The sequence below is a fragment of the Scyliorhinus torazame genome, chromosome 21, assembly GCF_047496885.1.
Source record: "Scyliorhinus torazame isolate Kashiwa2021f chromosome 21, sScyTor2.1, whole genome shotgun sequence".
NCBI lineage: Eukaryota > Metazoa > Chordata > Chondrichthyes > Carcharhiniformes > Scyliorhinidae > Scyliorhinus > Scyliorhinus torazame.
In genome coordinates, this window is record NC_092727.1 from 78,755,506 (window position 1) to 78,771,473 (window position 15,968).

At 54.1% G+C, this 15,968-nt stretch overlaps 1 protein-coding gene across 3 annotated transcripts in view; it reads right to left on the minus strand.

The window, feature by feature from the left end:
- The window catches only part of mrc2 (mannose receptor, C-type 2), a 603,955-nt gene that overhangs the window by 370,686 nt on the left and 217,301 nt on the right, over nt 1–15,968 (minus strand). For all 3 annotated transcript variants that reach the window (XM_072486972.1, XM_072486974.1, XM_072486973.1), the window contains 2 exons: nt 12,380–12,495; nt 554–699 (listed from right to left, as the gene is read on the minus strand). In XM_072486972.1, the coding sequence (XP_072343073.1) occupies nt 554–699; nt 12,380–12,495 (262 nt within the window). The remainder of the gene's footprint in view (nt 1–553; nt 700–12,379; nt 12,496–15,968) is intronic.

The window sequence follows — 15,968 nt, forward strand, 5'->3', positions numbered from 1 at the left end:
GCTTCTTTCCCGTTTTTCCCAAGGCGGGTAAGGGGGGCGGAGGGGGTTTGAGTGGACACAGCTGAATGGTCACATACTCCAACCATTCCCCTAAACCTGAAGCAGTTGTTGAACCCACTCAAAGGAGCCAGAAGTTTCCCAAGCGACACCTATCTGTGCCCGAGCAGCAAGGTTTAAAGGGGCCACACTGTTACCTGGCTGGTTTAAAGAAGCCAAGCTGTTACCTGGCTTTTTTAAAGGAGTCACGCTGTTACCTGGCTGGTTTAAAGGGGCCACACTGTTGCCTGGCTGGTTTAAAGGAGTCACGCTGTAGCCTGCTGGTTTAAAGAAGCCACGCTGTTACCTGGCTGGTTTAAAGGGGCCATGCCATTACCTGGCGTGTTTAAAGGGGCCATGCTGTTACCTGGCTGGTTTAAAGGGGCCACACTGTTACCTGGCTGGTTTAAAGGAGCCACACTCGTACCTGGCTGGTTTAAAGGGGCCACGCGGCTACCTGACTGCTTTAAAGGAGCCAGGCTGTTACGTGGCTGGTTTAAAGGGGCCATGCCGTTACCTGGCTGGTTTCGATTCCAGTTGGTGAAGGAGACGGCGTCGCCACCCATCCATTGGAAAACCCCCGGGTGGTTAGCGTCCTGTAGGGCTGTCCAGAAGTTGCCGGAACGACCAAGGATGAGGCTGATGATGAACGACTGCTCAAATCTAACAGGAGAAAGAATGAGCATCAGCAGCTTGAATCTGGGTAAGACACAGCTTCTGAAGAGCAGATGAGATTGATGGGAAATGCCTCAGTAACTTTCCAATAGTAAACTTACTTCCAAATTCCACATGTAGGCATCCCAAAACTGCAACGCTCTGTTCCTGGTCAACTGTCCCTTCCCTTCACATCCCCTGAATGATACTCCTCAGTGAAAGAATGGCTCAAGTTGAACATCTCTAAATGACTGTTCCAGTCTCACTCCCAGATCAGACAGCAAACTCACCTGGACTGAGGAACTCCCTAGCCAGGTGTCATATCTCAGTCGTCAGTGGGAGGGTCACTTCATAAAGCACAGTGAGATCTTTCTGAAATCACCCCTCCCCCTTCCCAACCCCACCCAGATGAACCATGTGGCTGGTAAGCTGGTGGTGATGAGTGTCCCACAGTTCTGATATGCCACTACCCTATCTTCACCGCCTTCCTGAGAACAAGTACGAGAGGGCACCCATTTCCAGCAGGACGGGTGATGGTGGTGTAGTGGTAATGTCACTGGGCTAGAAATCCAGAGGCCCAGGCTAATGCTCTGGGGAAATGGGTTCAAATCCCAACAAGGCAACTGGTGGGAATTTAAATTCAATTGATGAGAAAAATCTGGAATATAAAAAGCTGGTCTCAGTGATGATGACTGTGACAACTATAAAAATCCATCTAAAGCCTATAAAATTCTAACAGGGCTAATCATAGAATCCCTACAGCTCAGAAGGAGGCCATTTGGGCCATCAAGTCTGCATCGACACTCTGAAAGAGCACCCCGCCCAAGCCCACTTCCCCCACCCCATCCCTGTAACCCCATCTAACGTGCACATCCTTGGACATCAAGAGACCATTTAGCCTGGCCAACCCAACTAACCTGCACATCTTTGGAAGAAACCGGAGCACCCGGAGGAAACCCACGCAGACACGGGGAGAACGTGCAAACTCCACACAGTCACTTGAGGCCGGATTCGAACCCTGGTCCCTGGTGCGTGAGGCAGCAGTGCCACCCTGCTGCCCTTTGTAGAAAGGATGCTCCCAATGGGTGGGGGTGTCCAGCAGCAGGGTCACAGTCTAAGGATATGGGGTAAACCATTTAGAACTGAGATGAGGAGAAATTTCTTCATTCAGAGAGTGATGGGCCTGTGGAATTCGCCACCACAGGAAGCAGTTGAGGCCAAACCATTGTGGGCGGGATTCTCTGGCCTCCCTCCTACAAACTAAAGCCTTGACTATTCCAATTCCCAGTGCTGAGTAACATATTGGTTGATAAAAATTAAGTTAAATTGAGTTTGGGGAGCATCAAGACAGTTCATCGTGTTTTGAGACTAACCTGGTAGCTTCACACTCAAATATAAGGATGGGTCAATATAGAAAATGGAAGAAAGTCATTCTGCTGAAGTATAGACTATTTACAGTAGAGAAACAAGCCATTTTAAGAGGTCCATTCCAATGTTCATTCCTCACACGAGCTACCTCTCAACCTTCTTTAGTTAACTCCATTAACACGGGTGGGAATTCAGGTGGCACTGTGGCATAGTGGTTAGCACTGCTGCCCGGCGCTAAGGACCCGGGTTCGATCCCGGCCCCAGGTCACTATCTGTGTGGAGTTTGCACATTCTCCCAGTGTCTGCATGGGTTTCCCCCCCACAACCTAAAGATGTCCACTGTGTGCAGGAGGGTTTCCTGGCACAATATGTAGATAGGCCAACGAGAGGCAAGGCCATATTGGATTTGGTACTGGGTAATGAACCAGGACAGGTGTTAGATTTGGAAGTAGGTGAGCACTTTGGTGATAGTGACCACAATTCGATTACGTTTACTTTAGTGATGGAAAGGGATAGGTATATACCGCAGGGCAAGAGTTATATCTGGGCGAAAGGCAATTATGATGCGATGAGGCAAGACTTAGGATGCATCGGATGGAGAGGAAAACTGCAGGGGATGGGCACAATGGAAATGTGGAGCTTGTTCAAGGAACAGCCACTGCGTGTCCTTGATAAGTATGTACCTGTCAGGCAGGGAGGAAGTGGTCGAGCGAGGGAACCGCGGTTTACTAAAGCAGTCGAAACACTTGTCAAGAGGAAGAAGGAGGCTTATGTAAAGATGAGACATGAAGGTTCAGTTAGGGCGCTCGAGAGTTACAAGTTAGCTAGGAAGGACCTAAAGAGAGAGCTAAGAAGAGCCAGGAGGGGACATAAGAAGTCTTTGGCAGGTAGGATCAAGGATAACCCTAAAGCTTTCTATAGATATGTCAGGACTAAAAGAATGACTAGGGTAAGAGTAGGGCCAGTCAAGGACAGTAGTGGGAAGTTGTGCTTGGAGTCCGAGGAGATAGGAGAGGTGCTAAATGAATATTTTTCATCAGTATTCACACAGGAAAAAGACAATGTTGTCGAGGAGAATACTGAGATGCAGGCTACTAGACTAGAAGAGCTCGAGGTTCATAAGGAGTAGGTGTTAGCAATTCTGGAAAGTGTGAAAATAGGTAAGTCCCCTGGGCCGGATCGGATTTATCCTAGGATTCTCTGGGAAGCTAGGGAGGAGAATGCTGAGCCTTTGGCTTTGATCTTTACGTCATCTTTGTCAACAGGAATAGTGCCAGAAGACTGGAGGATAGCAAATGTTGTCCCCTTGTTCAAGAAGCGGAGTAGAGACAACCCCGGTAATTATAGACCAGTGAGCCTTACTTCTGTTGTGGGCAAAATCTTGGAAAGGTTTATAAGAGATAGGATGTATAATCATCTGGAAAGGAATAATTTGATTAGAGATAGTCAACACGGTTTTGTGAAGGGTAGGTTGTGCCTCAAACATTATTGAGTTCTTTGAGAAGGTGACCAAACAAGTGGATGCGGGTAAAGCAGTTGATGTGGTGTATATGAATTTAAGTAAAGTGTTTGATAACGTTCCCAACGGTAAGCTACTGCAGAAAATATGGAGACATGGGATTCAGGGTGATTTAGCAGTTTGGATCAGAAATTGGCTAGCTGGAAGAAGACAAAGGGTGGTGGTTGATGGGAAATGTTCAGACTAGAGTCCAGTTACTAGTGGTGTACCACAAGGATCTGTTTTGGGGCCACTGCTGTTTGTCATTTTTATAAATGACCTGAAGGAGGGCGTAAAAGGATGGGTGAGTAAATTTGCAGATGACACTAAAGTCGGTGGAGTTGTGGACAGTACGGAAGGATGTTATAAGTTACAGAGGGACATAGATAAGCTGCAGCGCTGAGCTGAGAGGTGGCAAATGGAGTTTAATGCAGAAAAGTGTGAGGTGATTCATTTTGGAAGGAATAACAGGAAGACAGCGTACTGGGCTAATGGTAAGATGCTTGGCAGTGTGGATGAGCAGAGAGATCTCGGTGTTCATGTACATAGATCCCTGAAAGTTGCCACCCAGGTTGAGAGGGTTGTTACGAAGGCGTACGGTTTGTTAGTTTTTATTGGGAGAGGGGTTGAGTTTCGGAGCCATGAGGTCTTGTTGTAGCTGTACAAAACTCTGATGCGGCCGCATTTGGAGTATTGCATGCAATTCTGGTTGCCGCATTATAGGAAGGATGTGGAAGAATTGGAAAGGGTGTAGAGGAGATTTACCAGAATGTTCCTGGTATGGAGGGAAGATCTTATGAGGAAAGGCTGAGGGACTTGAGGCTGTTTTCGTTAGAGAGAAGAAGGTTAAGAGGTGACTTAATTGGGGCATACAAGATGATTAGAGGATTGGATAGGGTGGACAGTGAGAGCCTTTTTCCCTGGATGGTGATGTCTAGCACGAGGGGACATAGCTTTAAATTGAGGGGAGATAGATATAAGACAGATGTCAGAGGTAGGTTCTTTACTCAGACAGTAGTAAGGGCGTGGAATGCCCTGCCTGCAACAGTAGTGGACTCGCCAACATTAAGGGCATTTAAATGGTCATTGGATAGACATATGGATGATAAGGGAATAGTGTAATGGGCTTTAGAGTGGTTTCACAGGTCGGCGCAACATCGAGGGCCGAAGGGCCTGTACTGCGCTGTAATGTTCTATGTTCTATGTGCAGGGTAGGTGGATTGGCCAAGCTAAATTTCCCCTTCATAAAAATAAAATTAAAATTAAAAGCAAACATGGGCCGGAATTCTATGGGCGTTGGGATTCTCTGTTGCCGCTGGCAGCCCGTGGGTTTCCCGGCAGTGTGGGTGGCTTCAATAGGAAATTCCATTCACAAACGGCGGGAGTAAAGAATCCCGCTGCTCATAAACCGCGGGTGGCTGGGAAACACGGGGCTTGTCTTCTATTCCTGTCTGCCTCACATGTTTATGTAGTTTCCCCTTAAATGTCTTTCTGCTAATCAACTGCTCTTTGAAGTGGTTATTACCACTTTCTACCGGATATGTTGATGCCCATCTTGAATTTACGTTTCTTGTTCTGGTCTTGCCTGGAAGTAGAAGCCCCTCCCTTATGTCTATCTATCAAATCCTTTCATTATCTTAAAGCCCACTGTCAAATCGCCCTCCCAGTCTTCTCTTTTCCAGTTAAGTTCATTCTAAGGGGTTGGGACTGAGGTGTATTTTTGGGGCAAAGTAGAGAGTTTTGACCCTACCTCTTCTTGATAAATATTGGCCCCAAATCCAGCAATGCCTCCATTATTAAATCTCACACCTGTTTTTGAATCTCACTGGAGCCTCACCCCTCCTGATCTCTGAAACCTACTTCATCCCTCCAACCCTCTTGAGGTCTCTGCCATGCTCCAAATATGGCCTCCTGCGCATTTTCTGGGCCCCAAACCTCTCCGTCTCTACCTCTCTCTCCTTACAACCTCCCTTCTTCACCAAACGTTTGGGCGCCCATCCAATCTCCACACGTGGCTTTTTGTGTCAATCTTTTGTTGTTGACTAGGCTCCTAGGTTCCTCTGAAACAATTTGGGATGTTTGACTACAATAAAGAGGCTATGTAAATCTAACAGGGGGTAGCCTAACACGGTATCATGGTGGTTAATCTAACATGGTAGCATGGTGGTTAGCACAACTGCTTCACAGCTCCAGGGTCCCAGGTTCGATTCCCGGCTTGGGTCACTGTCTGTGCGGAGTCTGCACGTTCTCCGCGTGTGTGCGCGGGTTTCCTCCGGGTGCTCCGGTTTCCTCCCACAGTCCAAAGACGTGCAGATTAGGTGGATTGGTCATGCTAAATTGCCCTTAGTGTCCAAAATTGCCCTTAGTGTTGGGTCGGGTTACTGGGTTATGGGGATAGGGTGTGGGCTTGGGTAGGGTGCTCTTTCAAAGAGTCGGTGCAGACTCGATGGGCCGAATGGCCTCCTTCTGCACTGTAAATTCTATGATTCTATAAATTGCTGTTGGACGAAACTGTACCTGACCAGGGAATGTTGGATCCGGAAATAAGGAAGTGATTCATTTCCCCTGGATTAATATCTGGATGAGAACAAAAGTATTCACTCTCCTAATCCCTAAAATAAGATCAGTTGGAATTTATCTCAGCGTTGAAATGGCTGGCGGAAAGCATTCAGAACAAAATACATCCCAATTTTTGTTTTAGTTAGGTTCTGTGAGATTGATCCCACTGTAATGCACACAAGAGAGGAGGGGGTGAATTGGCACTTTGCATTCAACTTATATAATAACATGTCCCAGGCACATTATAAAACATAATTTGACATCAAGCCCTATGAGGATGACCAACAGCTTAGTCAAAGAGACAGATTCTAAGAAGTGTCTTTGTGGTCGTCACCACTGTTTGTATAATACAAATATGAGAGGTAATACGGTAAGATTCCTGTACTACAGGAACAGGGGTAGATCCCTGCCTGCTGGCTCCGCCCAGTAGGCAGAGTATAAATGTGTGTGCTCACCGAGCTGCAGCCATTTCGGCAGCAGCTGCAGGAGGCAACACATCTCTGCTTAATAAAGCCTTGATTACTCTCTACTCTCGTCTTGTTGTAATTGATACTGCATCAATCCCTTCACCCCCTGTTAAAAAAGAGTCCAGCGGGGGTGGTGTAAAAACTATTTACATGGTATGTGAGCATTTTTAAAGTGTACAGTTTGGTGAAAGTTCACAAATTTAGTCGGTCAGGTGCCTTGATCCTCCGTTGTGAGTCCCGGTGGTGATGCAGGTGCCGGCTTAGTCGGCAGTGACTCCAGGAGCATGTAGTCCTCATCTTCATCCCTGGGTGGAACCAATGGGAGGACGGATCGTCCTGGGGCGGGGGCTGTAGTGAGGTGCGCTGGGAGGAGGATGTGTGGCGCCGGGGCAATTGGAGGGGGGGGGGTGGGGACTCAGCTGGTGCCAGGTCCCTGAGGGAGACTGTGTCCTGGCGGCCGTGGGGGTACGCCACGTAGGCGTATTGCGTGTTCACATGCAGCAGCTGTACCCTTTCGACCAACGGATCCGCCTTGTGTAGCCGCACGTTCTTGCGGAGGACAGATCCAGGAGCTGCCAGCCACGTTGGGAGCGAAACCCTGGAGGTGGACTTCCTGGGGAAGGCAAGGAGATGTTCATGGGGGGTTTCATTAGTCGCAGTGCAAAGTAGCGATCGGATGGAGTGGAGGGCGCCGGGGAGGACTTCCTGCCAGCGTGAGACCGGCAGATTTTTAGACCGTAGGGCCAGCAGGCGGCCTTCCAGACCGTCCCGTTCTCCCTCTCCACCTGCCCGTTTCCCCGGGGGTTGTAGCTGGTCGCCCTGCTCGAGGCAATGCCCTTGCCGAGCAGGAACAGACGCAGCTCATCACTCATAAAGGAGGACCCCGGTCGCTGTGGACGTAAGCGGGGAAACCGAACCGGGCGAAGATGCTATTGAGGGCTTTGATGACTGTGGCAGACGTCGTATCGGGGCAAGGGATGGCGAAGGGGAATCGGGAGTATTCATCGACCACGTTCAGGAAGTACGTGTTTCGGTCGGAGGACGGGAAGGGCCCTTTGAAGTCCATGTTGAGGCGTGTCACCCAGGTGCACACGGTCTGGCCGGTAGAAGTGCGGTTTGCACTCCGCGCAGATCTGGCAGTCTTTGGTGACCGCCCTGACTACCGCAATGGAGTAGTGTAGGTTGTGGCCCTTTGAAGTGAAAGAACCGGGTGACCCCTGGGTGACAGAGACCATCATGTAGGGCCCGGAGTCGGTCTACTTGTGCGCTGGCACATGTACCTCGGGAGAGGGCATCGTGGGGCTCATTGAGCTTACCGGGGCGATACAATTTCTCGTAATTGTAGGTGGAGAGCTCGATCCTCCACCTCAAGATTTTATCATTTTTGATCTTGCCCCGCTGTGTATTACTGAACATGAAGGCAACCGACCATTGGTCAGTGAGGAGAGTGAATCTCCTGCTGGCCAGGTAATGTCTCCAATGCCGCACAGCTTCTATGATAGCTTGGGCCTCCTTTTCGGCAGAGGAGTGCCGAATTTTGGAGGCATGGAAGGTGCGGGAAAAGAATGCTACGGGTTTGCCTGCCTGGTTGAGGGTGGCAGTCAGGGGAGGGTCTCGTCGACCGCGTGCATCGCGGCCTTGGCGATGTCAGCTTTGATACAGTTGAAAGCCGTCAGGGGGAAAACTGTGGAGTGGATGAGTCGGCGGGCCTTGTCCGCATAGTTAGGGACCTACTGGGCGTAGTATGAGAAGAACCCCAGGCATGGTTTGAGGGCCTTGGGGCAGTGGGGGAGGAGGAGTTCCATGAGGGGTGCATGCGGTCGGGGTCGGGCCCTAGGACTCCATTTTGCACAATGTAGCTGAGGATGGCTAAGCGGTTGGTGCTGAACACGCACTTCTCCTTGTTATGCGTGAGGTTCAGGAGTTTGGCGGTGTGGAGAAATTTGAAAAGGTTAGCGGCGTGTTCCTGCTGGTCGTGACCGCAGATGGTGACGTTATCTAGGTACGGGAAGGTGGCCCGCAGTCCGTACCGGTCAACCATTCGGTCCATCACCCGTTGGAAGACCGAGACCCCATTAGTGACGCCGAAGGGAACCCTAAGGAAGTGGTAAAGGCGGCCGTCTGCTTCGAACGCAGTGTATTGGCAGTCCGCCTTGCAGATGGAGAGCTGGTGGTAGGCAGATTTTAGGTTCACTGTAGAGAAGCCCCAGTATTGTGCAATCTGATTGACCATATCAGATATGCGTGGGAGGGGGTACGCGTCGAGCTGCGTGTACCGATTGATGGTCTGACTGTAGTCAACGACCATCCTGTGTTTCTCCCCAGTCTTTACTACTACCACTTGGGCTCTCCAGGGGCTGTTGCTGGCCTCAATTATGCCTTCCTGCAGTAGCTGCTGGACCTCCGACCTGATGAAGGTCCTGTCCTGGGCACTGTACCGTCTGCTCCTGGTGGCGACGGGCTTGCAATCCGGGGTGAGGGTAGGTCGATCTTAAGGGTCGTGAGGCCGCATACGGTGAGGGGTGGTAGGAGGTTGCACTGGAAGTCCAGGCCGAGTAGCAAGGCAGCGCTGAGGTTGGGGAGGACGTAGAGCCAGAAGTTGCTGATCTCTACGCCGTGGACGGTGAGGGTGGCGATGCAGTACCCCCGGATCGCCACGGAGTGGGATCCGGAGGCCAGGGAGATTCGTTGGGTAATGGGGTGTACCGAGAGGGAGCAGCACCTTACTGTATCGGGGTGGATGAAGCTCTCCGTCCTCCCGGAGTCGAGAAGGCAGGGTGTCTTGTGGCTATCGACTTTCACCGTCGTTGTCGCGGTTGCGAGGTTGTGTGGCCGGGACTGGTCGAGCATGATGGAGGCGAGCTGCGGCTGGTCTCGGTGGGCCCCGGGCTGGTCGGCGGCAGTGGCGGGCGATGAGCGGCCAGATGAGGTGCCCGATGAGCAGGGGTCCTGAGGCGCCGTCCAAGATGGCGCCGAAGATGGCGGCGCACATGGCAGGCGGCGTTAATGATGGCGGCGCCCATGGGCCGCACGAGGTCTGATGGGGGGAAGATGGCGGCGCCTACGGGCAGCACGTGGGCTGCGGGGACGAAAATGGCGGTGCCCACGGGTCGCACGTGGGGGTTGCAGGAACAATGGGGCTGGTTACAGCAGCGATCGACCGGGCCTGGCACACCGCAGCGAAATGTCCCTTCTTCCACAGGTCTTGCAGATTGCACTCCACGCCGGGCAGCGCTGCCGGGGGTGCTTTGTCTGCCCACAGAAATAGCACTTGGGCCCCCCAGGGCTGGCTGGCTGCCGCGCGGCGCAGGCTTGGGGTTGCTGGGGGCAGCCACTTGTGGGGCCCACGATGTCCATGAGGGGGGCGCCGTGCGGTCGGGGGCGTACGATTGTACATTACGGGAGGCTACCGTTAGTGAGGTCACGGGTTGCTTGGTCGCCGCGAGGTCGAGCGTACCCCCTTCTAAGAGGTGCTGGTGGATGTACGCCGACCCCAGGTCCGTAACGAAAGCGTCCCTGATTTTTTATTTATTTATTTATTTATTTTTTTTAAATAATATTTTATTGAAAATTTTTGGTCAACCAACACAGTACATTGTGCATCCTTTACACAACATTGTAACAATACAGATAATAATGACCTTTTTTAAATTTAAACAAAACCAACAACAAATAAATAAATATTAAATAACAAAAAATAAAAACTAGCCCTAATTGGCAACTGCCTTGTCTCAGGCCACCCCCCCCCCCCCATCCCTCCCCCCCCCCCCCCCCCCATCCCCCCCCCCCCCATCCCCCCCCCCCATCCCCCCCCCCCCCCCCCCCCATCCCCCCCCCCCCCCCATCCCTCCCCCCCCCATCCCTCCCCCCCCCCCCCCCCATCCCCCCCCCCCCCCATCCCCCCCATCCCCCCCCCCCCCCCATCCCCCCCCCCCCATCCCCCCCCCCCCCCCCATCCCTCCCCCCCCCCCCCCCCATCCCCCCCCCCCCCCCCCCCATCCCCCCCCCCCCCCCCATCCCTCCCCCCCCCCCCCCCCCATCCCCCCCATCCCCCCCCCCCCCCCATCCCCCCCCCCCCATCCCCCCCCCCCCCCCATCCCTCCCCCCCCCCCCCCCATCCCCCCCCCCCCCCCCCCCATCCCCCCCCCCCCCCCATCCCTCCCCCCCCCCCCCCCCCATCCCTCCCCCCCCCCCCCCCATCCCCCCCCCCCCCCCCCATCCCTCCCCCCCCCCCCCCCCCATCCCCCCCCCCCCCCCCCATCCCCCCCCCCCCCCCCATCCCTCCCCCCCCCCCCCCCCCCCCCCCCCCCCATCCCTCCCCCCCCCCCCCCATCCCCCCCCCCCCCCCCCCATCCCTCCCCCCCCCCCCCCCCCATCCCCCCCCCCCCCCCCCCATCCCTCCCCCCCCCCCCCCATCCCCCCCCCCCCCCCCCCATCCCTCCCCCCCCCCCCCCCATCCCCCCCCCCCCCCCCCCCCCCCATCCCCCCCCCCCCCCCCCCATCCCTCCCCCCCCCCCCCCCCCATCCCTCCCCCCCCCCCCCCATCCCCCCCCCCCCCCCCCCCATCCCTCCCCCCCCCCCCCCCCCATCCCCCCCCCCCCCCCCCCCCCATCCCCCCCCCCCCCCCCCCCCCCATCCCCCCCCCCCCCCCCCCCCAAGTCCTGGGCCGCTGCTGCTGCCTTCTTTGTTCTCCCCTATCTATCTTTCCGCAAGATATTCGACGAACGGTTGCCACCGCCTAGTAAACCCTTGAGCCGACCCCCTTAGGACGAACTTAATCCGCTCTAACTTTATGAACCCCGCCATATCATTTATCCAGGTCTCCACCCCCGGGGGCTTGGCTTCTTTCCACATTAGCAATATTGAAAGCGTCCCTGATTAAGAGTTCAGTATGTTCAACGACCGAAACTGCCTGGCAATCGAAGTTCCTCGCCAGGATGTGCAGGGCACGACCAAAATCGTCCAATGACCCACCGGGGAGTTGTTGCTGCGTGGACAGGAGGTGCCTGAAGTAGAGTTTGTTGATCGGCCGGATGTAGTTCCCTTTCAGAAGCGCCATGGCCTCAGTGTAGTTGGGCGCATCCCGGAGAAGGGGAAAAATATCGGAGCTCACTCGTGAGTACAGGATCTGGAGTTTCTGTGCTTCTGAAGGTTGTTCTGTCGCTGATCCGATGTAGGCTTCAAAGCAAGCTAGCCAGTGGTCGAAGGCTGACGTGGCATTGTCTGCTTGAGGGCTCAGCTGTAGGCGATCTGGCTTGATGCGTAGTTCCATCGCTGTAATATCGCTGCTTAATAAATTGATGCACTATCAATTACGACGGGGCGAGAGTAGAGAGTAATCGAGGCTTTATTAAGCAGAGATGTGTTGCCTCCTGCAGCTGCTGCCGAAATGGCCGCAGCTCGGTGAGCACACACCGCCTACTGGGTGGAGCCAGCAGGCAGGGATCTACCCCCCGTACCTGTTGTACAGGAGCATTACCGTATTACCTCTCATATACGTATTATACAAACAGTGGTAACTACCACAGTCTTGAAGGTGGAAGGTGAGGGAGGGAGGCAGAGAGGCGAAGGGAGGGAGGCAGAGGGGCGAAGGGAGGGTGCCCCAAAGCCTGAGGCCTAGGCAACTGAAGGTGCAGCCACCAATACTGGAGTGACTAAAACTGGGGCTGCTCAAGAGACCCTAGTACTGCTGATCCCTTTAGTCCTTTAGTGTTGTGGCCGCTCAGAGCAATAAGGCCCAAGCTGCTCCTCCTCCCTCTGATGTCTGTCTTTGTGCGAAAATAGGAATCTCACTTACCTGTTCAGGATGGTCACGAGGGTCGACCGTTGACCTGTGCATTTCTTCAAGGCCTCGTCAAAGGTCACCGATTCCTCACCCACAAAATAGCAGGAAGAGCCGTGCAACTTCCAGCCCTGAGTCCAGAGGAAATACATCCGTTAGTGAAGAACCGAACGGATTTATTACAATGCTGTGCCATTCAGAGCAGGGACAGGCAACATCGTCACAAAAAGACTTCCAGCTCTTACTGGGTAACCTCCATAAAGAGATTTACATGTTCTATGGACTAAAACCAACAAGACATGAGGACTGGGTGGGATTTTCTGCCCCCCGGTGTGTTTTGTGGTGGCGGAGGCGGTCCATCATTGACCAGTGGTGGCATCTTCTGGTCCCACCATGGTGTGAGGATTATAAGAAATTCTTATGTTTTATATTTGTTACAGTAATGTTATTAAAAAACGGGTTTCAGATGCATACATCCAGTAAGTCTGCTAAAGCTGTGATTAAAGGCGCGATTCAGCTGGCATAAAACAAAGTCCGCTCTTGGGGGCATTTGGCTTGGTATTTCTTGGCAGCTGCAGTGCCAGCATTGACCCCACTATTCAACTACATTTTGCCATTTTTTGGGCCCCGGGGCGTTTCTTCCCGCCAAGGACACACTATACATGATTTCCTGCACTGGCGACGGCTCCTCGCCATTTCGGCGAGCAGTGCCAATCTCTGCACCCCCTCTTTTCAGATGCCCTCCCTGCCACACCCCCCTCCCCCCACACCCCGATTTCTGGACCTCCCCCCACCCTCCTGACCTTGTGGTGGCCCCTGGAAACCTACGTCACCCCCCTCTAATGGGCAAGGTCTCCGGGGCCCGACACCTGGCAGTGTAAACCTAGCACCATTGGCACTGCCAGCCTTGCACGGTCATGGGGCCAGCCAGGGGGAAGGGTATCAAGGTACCAGCCTTCCCTGTCCCAATCACCTTGGTGTCTCTAATGGCCTGCAAGATTCTCCAAGGTTCCGTCACGCCTGGTCCCATTTATGGAAACCAGTGCTAAATGGTTGGAGTGCTCAAAGGAGTAGCTGCGCCTGTCTCCCCCCCACCCCCACCCCCCCAAGCAGCTCCTCCCGTGTGCTCACTGGCAAGGTGCCAGGGACATTGCTAGGATACCAGGCTGGCATGGCCAAGGTGCCTGGGTGTCAGGTTTTCACATCGGCTTTGCGGAAGAAAGTGACAGATGCATCATACTGGTTGTGCACAAAGGTGTTTATTGTATAACAATTCCCTACTCTCCTAATGGTGCCGCCCCCCCACCCCCCCTACCCAACCCCACCGCATCCCATTCCCCCCTCCTGGGTTCGAGCCCCGGCTGCCCCGGCATCATCTGGCTCTGCCAGCCCTGGCAACTCCCCATGGTCTGCACCATCGTTTCGACGCCCTCGACAATGCTCCTCAGTGATTGGGCCTCGGCAATGCCCACCTGCGACTGGGACAAGCTCCACAGCGTCTTAGATGTTCCCAGGACATGTCCTGCAGAACCTCATCAAGGTTGGCCTGGTACTGGGTGACAACCCCAGTGAGTCAGACATTCTGCTGAGACCCTCAGTCATGGCCGTCACTGATTGTGCGCCGCCTTGGAGACCTTCACTCACACTGCCGACATTGTGCACCACTGCAGTTGCCACCCTAGCAGTGTTGGCCTCGGTGCCACGCATTGCCGGCGACATCTCCTGACCCCGCAGCCTCTGGGACTTCTCCTAGCGGCTATGAACCTGCTGGAGTGTCGCTGACATCTCCCGCTGGATGTCATGGCCGCACCCTAATGTCTCAATCAGCTCCGGGATGATCCTTCCACAGATTCAGCATCAGGCTGGCACCCAGCTGGGTCCTGGGATCCAGCAGACATTTGACTGCCGTCTCACCTGGAGGTTCCTGACTCCACCATGAGCAGCAGTTTGGTGCTCACCAGAATGTGCCCCAGAACCCTACCGCTAACATTTCCCACCAAGGTGTGTATATCTTGCTGGTGGAGGGTGGGGATGACAACTGTGCCGCATCTATTATGGTGTCTTCCTCAGAGCTCTCCTCCGACGTATTCTCCTGGGAGGCTGGAGAAGGGGTCCTCGGGATGGGCCGTCGGCTGGAGGACCTGTGGGAGAATTGGCATGTGATCAGTGGGTCAGTCAGTAAGTCAATAACATTTCACGTTTGACAGATCCTCCGGGGGGGGGGGGGGCCCGGTAGTTCCTCACCTCTGCCAGTCTCTGTATTGGTGCCGCCCTATCCTCGACCACCCCAGTCACCTCCAGGGTCCTCTCCTTGAAGGGGGTAAGGATTCTTATGTCCAGCACACCACCACCAATCTGGGCCCTCTCCCGGCGATCGTGGGAGAGCTTTTCCTCAGGAGACTGAGGAAGCATGGTTGACAATGGTGGGTGAGGGGAGGGGGAAACGGAAGGTTTGGGGGGATTGAAGGGGGTGGAGGGAAGGTCGGGGGGTTGAAAGCTGAAAGGTTAGAGGAAGGTTTGGGGCTCGCAGGGAGAGTTGGAGTGGATGCTCTTGTGCGGAGCGGAATGTTCTTGCGGTGGGGGGTGGGCGTTGGTGTTCTATTCACTCGTACTGCCTGATGTAGATTGTTGAGTTTTTTCCAGTATTGGAGGCCAGTCCTCCTGGTCACACTCCCGCCGCTCAGTCGCCGCCACATCGTCCCAGGCAGCACTGGCTGCCCTGTGGCCGACCCTCCGGCGCCCTCGGGGGAACAGGACATCCCTCCTAGTCTCCACTGCGTCTAGCAGCCTGGCTAGATCTGCATCCTCGAATCTTGGGGCCAGTCTCCTGGGCGCCATTGCTGCGAGCAGGCTGGGGTTTACTGAGCAAGTGCAGCTTAAGTGCTGCTTCACCTTGTTAGCAGGGGGCTGGCGAGCGCAGTGACGGCAAATCGGCTGGCGAGCCTTCATTTGCAGCGAGAAGCCCGTGAGGCCTCGTTAAGTGGACCAATTAATTTTGAATAGCATTGTCGGCCTGGCCAGACCGAGTGCCGGGAAGCTCGCGACAGTTCCTGCTCGCTACCACACGTAGAAATCTTTCCGGAGAATGGGGCCCTCTATATTTTGTTGCTCTCTTGCTGCATATTTGGTGAGATTTGCTGCCCAGGCCTCCTGTTGGTGACATCATTGAACCTGGGCCGAGATTGAGTTGTTCGACTGGAGTTGCAGGGCCCAACTTCAGAAAGTAATCATTGCGGAAGTGAAGCACATTATTATTCCTTTTTTTTTTAAATTTAAATATATTTATTAAAGTTTTTTAACACAAGTTTTCTCCCTTACAAACAATAACCCCCCCCCCGTAACAAAAGAAAACGAGAAATCGCGCAGAGCAAGATATATACATGGCAAAATGATATATTTACACAGCTTTGTACACTGGCCCTCACCCGTACGTGCCAGTTTCCCCAACCCTTCATGTTATCTCTTGCTCATCCACCCTCCCAGGCAGTCCCCACTCTTCCCCCCCCCCCCCCCCCCCCCCCCTCCCAGGACGTTCCCCCCCCCCAAGGTTGCTGCTGCTGCTGACCGACCTTCCTCTAACGCTCCGCGAGATAGTCTAGGAAGG